The following is a 3,056-nucleotide window of genomic DNA, read 5'->3' as shown; positions in this document are numbered from 1 at the left end:
ATCATGCATCTATCAATAAAATCCATAATACAGCAACAAAAAAGTAACATAATTAAATTACAACTGACACATAATAATCTATATCCAAATTAATAAGCAAAAACACATAACAAGATACAAATATTATTTACCGTACATAATAACCAACACAAGGCCAAAGAAATCGACAATACGTCACACGGCATATGCTCATCACATGTCATTTCAAAATTTCAAATAATATCAAATACTGCAGGAAGCGGGAATCATTCATAACAAAATTATCTGAAGATACGCATTACACATCTCTTAACAATTTCACTAACACCAACATTACAAACTGACCTCAGACACTAAATTATAATGAAGATAGCCACAACCAAAGGCCAATACACTGCATACATACATAACATACAATGCAATATTTTCTCGACAGCTACACTGCAACATCTCAATGATCGCTTTACATAAAACAAAACAAGTCTCCAATCACCAACTGATTACTGACAAACTGAAATGCAATACTACAAAGGCACTATACCACATAGTAGAAATATGCAATACGCATACAAATTAACTATTTTATGAACAATATTATTCATGAATTAATATAAATTAATCATTTTGAACAATTAATGTAAATACTGCAAATTAATTCTTTACATAAAGGTATACATATTTTACAAGTTACTATATAGTATAAAATTAATGAAGAACACAAGAACAGAAATTTACAAAGAATATACTTGATTAAGCATTAACATACTTATGTATCAAGTATCAACTGCTAAACAAGTATTATAAAGTAACATTAGAACACACTATTATGTAACCTCCCCATAAATTAATAGTACATAAAATCTATTACACTCTTATCTAACATAAAATATCACAAACATACAAAAAAATTAATCAACACTAAATCATAAGGACACAATTACAAATAATATTGAGGTTAGCATTAGCACAAGTTACACTTACTCATAACAAATGCATTATAACAAAATTCATCAGAACCTAAGTCAAAGTATTAATCACGTTATATAATGACTTATTACTCCATGAGTGAATCGTATCTATTAAATATAAGAATTTAAGCCTAATTATATTACTACATCATAAGTTTACAAAAAAAAACAAAAAAAAAAACACAAACACGCAGTAGTATTAAAATAATTTAACCAATTACATATTATTAAAATAAGAAAAATACTTTAACCATAAGAATCTATTATATAATCTTACTTTATCTATTACAAAAAAACACAAAAAGCACTAGTATAAAAATAATTTAATCAATTACATATTCAATTCATCTAATCGACTACATTATCTCACCTTATTCTACATATTCATTACAAAAAGCGAAATACAATATCATCTATTTATAAACCTTTACAGAAATCTGGTAATACAAATAAAATCACATTTACATTAATAAACTAATTAAATTAAGTCTATAGCTATTAAGGGAACAAATCACACAATAAATGCAACCATCAAGTTGCAACATGCCACTAAGGCATACTTACATTAAATTTATAATCATCATAAAATACCTAAAATAGAATTATAGGAACCATCAGAATTCAACATGGTATTATTCTATATTACAATAAACCCACAACCAAAACAATTACAAAACAAAAACCAAAACCAAAAAAAACATCTAATTTTATAATCACACACACACACACACACATCAGTATGTAAAAAAAACTCATTTATCCCAAAACGTAAAATTCTATTTAATTATTCAAAAAATAGAACATAACAACACAAATAAAGACCATACCCATCAACACTTAACATACAGAAACAACATGAAATACTGACCTACCCTAACCCCCGACCTCTGACTACCCATATACTTGAAATACAATTACTACCAGATGGGCCAACAAGGCGCATTTTGATAAAAATTTATAAAATCAAATCCCAACCCCAACAGCTACCTTACATTATCTTAATATTTCAAAACATCATTCATAATATTTATCAAAATACATCCCTACTCTAAATATCGATATTCAAATCAATATGAATAACATGGACCAACAAAAAGAAACCCTCTTCAGTCGACCAAGACAATCCACAGAAAATACAACAAGCAAATACCATGGCCGGATACACGAGCAAGTTCTTCACACATTGGTACAACTCATCAACAATTGAAGACTACCTAACTATCTTAACCAACAAAAATCCATCGTCTCACTTATTCAGTGTAGATTTCTTCAAGAAATATTACACTGAAGAACTAAATGGAATCAGGAGACGGGTAAAAAAGCCAATTCTGAACATGGACACATTATTTCCCATCAACGTGGAAAAACACTGGATCTTGGTAGCTGTATTCATTAACAACAAAATGGTGGTGTGCTATGATGGGAAGCACAGGAACCACCAAAATACACTAAACACAATCAAACAATTGTTAACAGATTGGGAAAAACACTCAGGTGTCCAGCTTTCGACTTGGACTACAGTTCATGGCATCACACCAACGCAATTCAACAACGACGACTGTGGACCATGGATTTTGGCCATAGCCAAATGCTTGGCACTTGAAAAACCAATCTGTTTTACAGAAAAGGATATACCGTACTTACGGATACAGTTACACCAAGAAATAATGTCAAACTCGATACATTCGTAACCGTTGTAACGGGAGGTATTAAGGCCGATCGTCCCGGTGGGGTGACCCCCTATTTCCACTTAAGCGGGACTGGCTGCTTCTCGCCTTTGAGTGGCGCAGTCTCGTCCCTCCAGACGGGTACACTGGGCGCCCGAGCGCCAGGCAGTGTTCCGCTGGCAACGCTCTGTCGAGGAGGCTGATCGGTGGGTTTCGAAAGTCCTGCGCCAGCGAGCGCCGGACAATTTCCCTCCCTTCTACTAAGACGGTACTCCCACAGTCTCCGCGAGGCCATCCACATAAGTTACTCGAGTGCGGACGGCACGCGCGGACGCGCGAGGGCGTACGCGCCCACCGGCCGGGCTCGGGTGACAATGCTCGTGAAGCGTCGGCTCCGCCCAGGCGCTTGGCAAGGGCGGGTTTCTGACGGGGCTCTCTCACG

General features: G+C 34.4%; 1 protein-coding gene across 1 annotated transcript; it reads left to right on the top strand.

Annotated features, from left to right (window-relative positions):
• Window positions 1-2,098: 2,098 nt before the first annotated feature.
• Window positions 2,099-2,638, top strand: LOC103308463 (sentrin-specific protease 5-like). The gene has a single exon (XM_008181859.1). It carries the CDS (start codon window positions 2,099-2,101, stop codon window positions 2,636-2,638), a length of 540 nt encoding a protein of 179 aa, XP_008180081.1.
• The last annotated feature ends 418 nt before the right edge of the window (window positions 2,639-3,056 follow it).

Source organism: Acyrthosiphon pisum, unplaced genomic scaffold, assembly GCF_005508785.2.
Source record: "Acyrthosiphon pisum isolate AL4f unplaced genomic scaffold, pea_aphid_22Mar2018_4r6ur Scaffold_21673;HRSCAF=24565, whole genome shotgun sequence".
In the NCBI taxonomy this organism is placed as follows: Eukaryota; Metazoa; Arthropoda; class Insecta; order Hemiptera; family Aphididae; genus Acyrthosiphon; species Acyrthosiphon pisum.
The sequence above is the reverse complement of the archived record's forward strand: the minus strand, read 5'-3'. Positions and strand labels throughout refer to the sequence as shown.

Excerpts from the sequence above, each read along its gene's own strand:
- LOC103308463 (XM_008181859.1), top strand. The coding sequence starts at position 2,099 with ATGGCCGGATACACGAGCAAGTTCTTCACACATTGGTACAACTCATCA.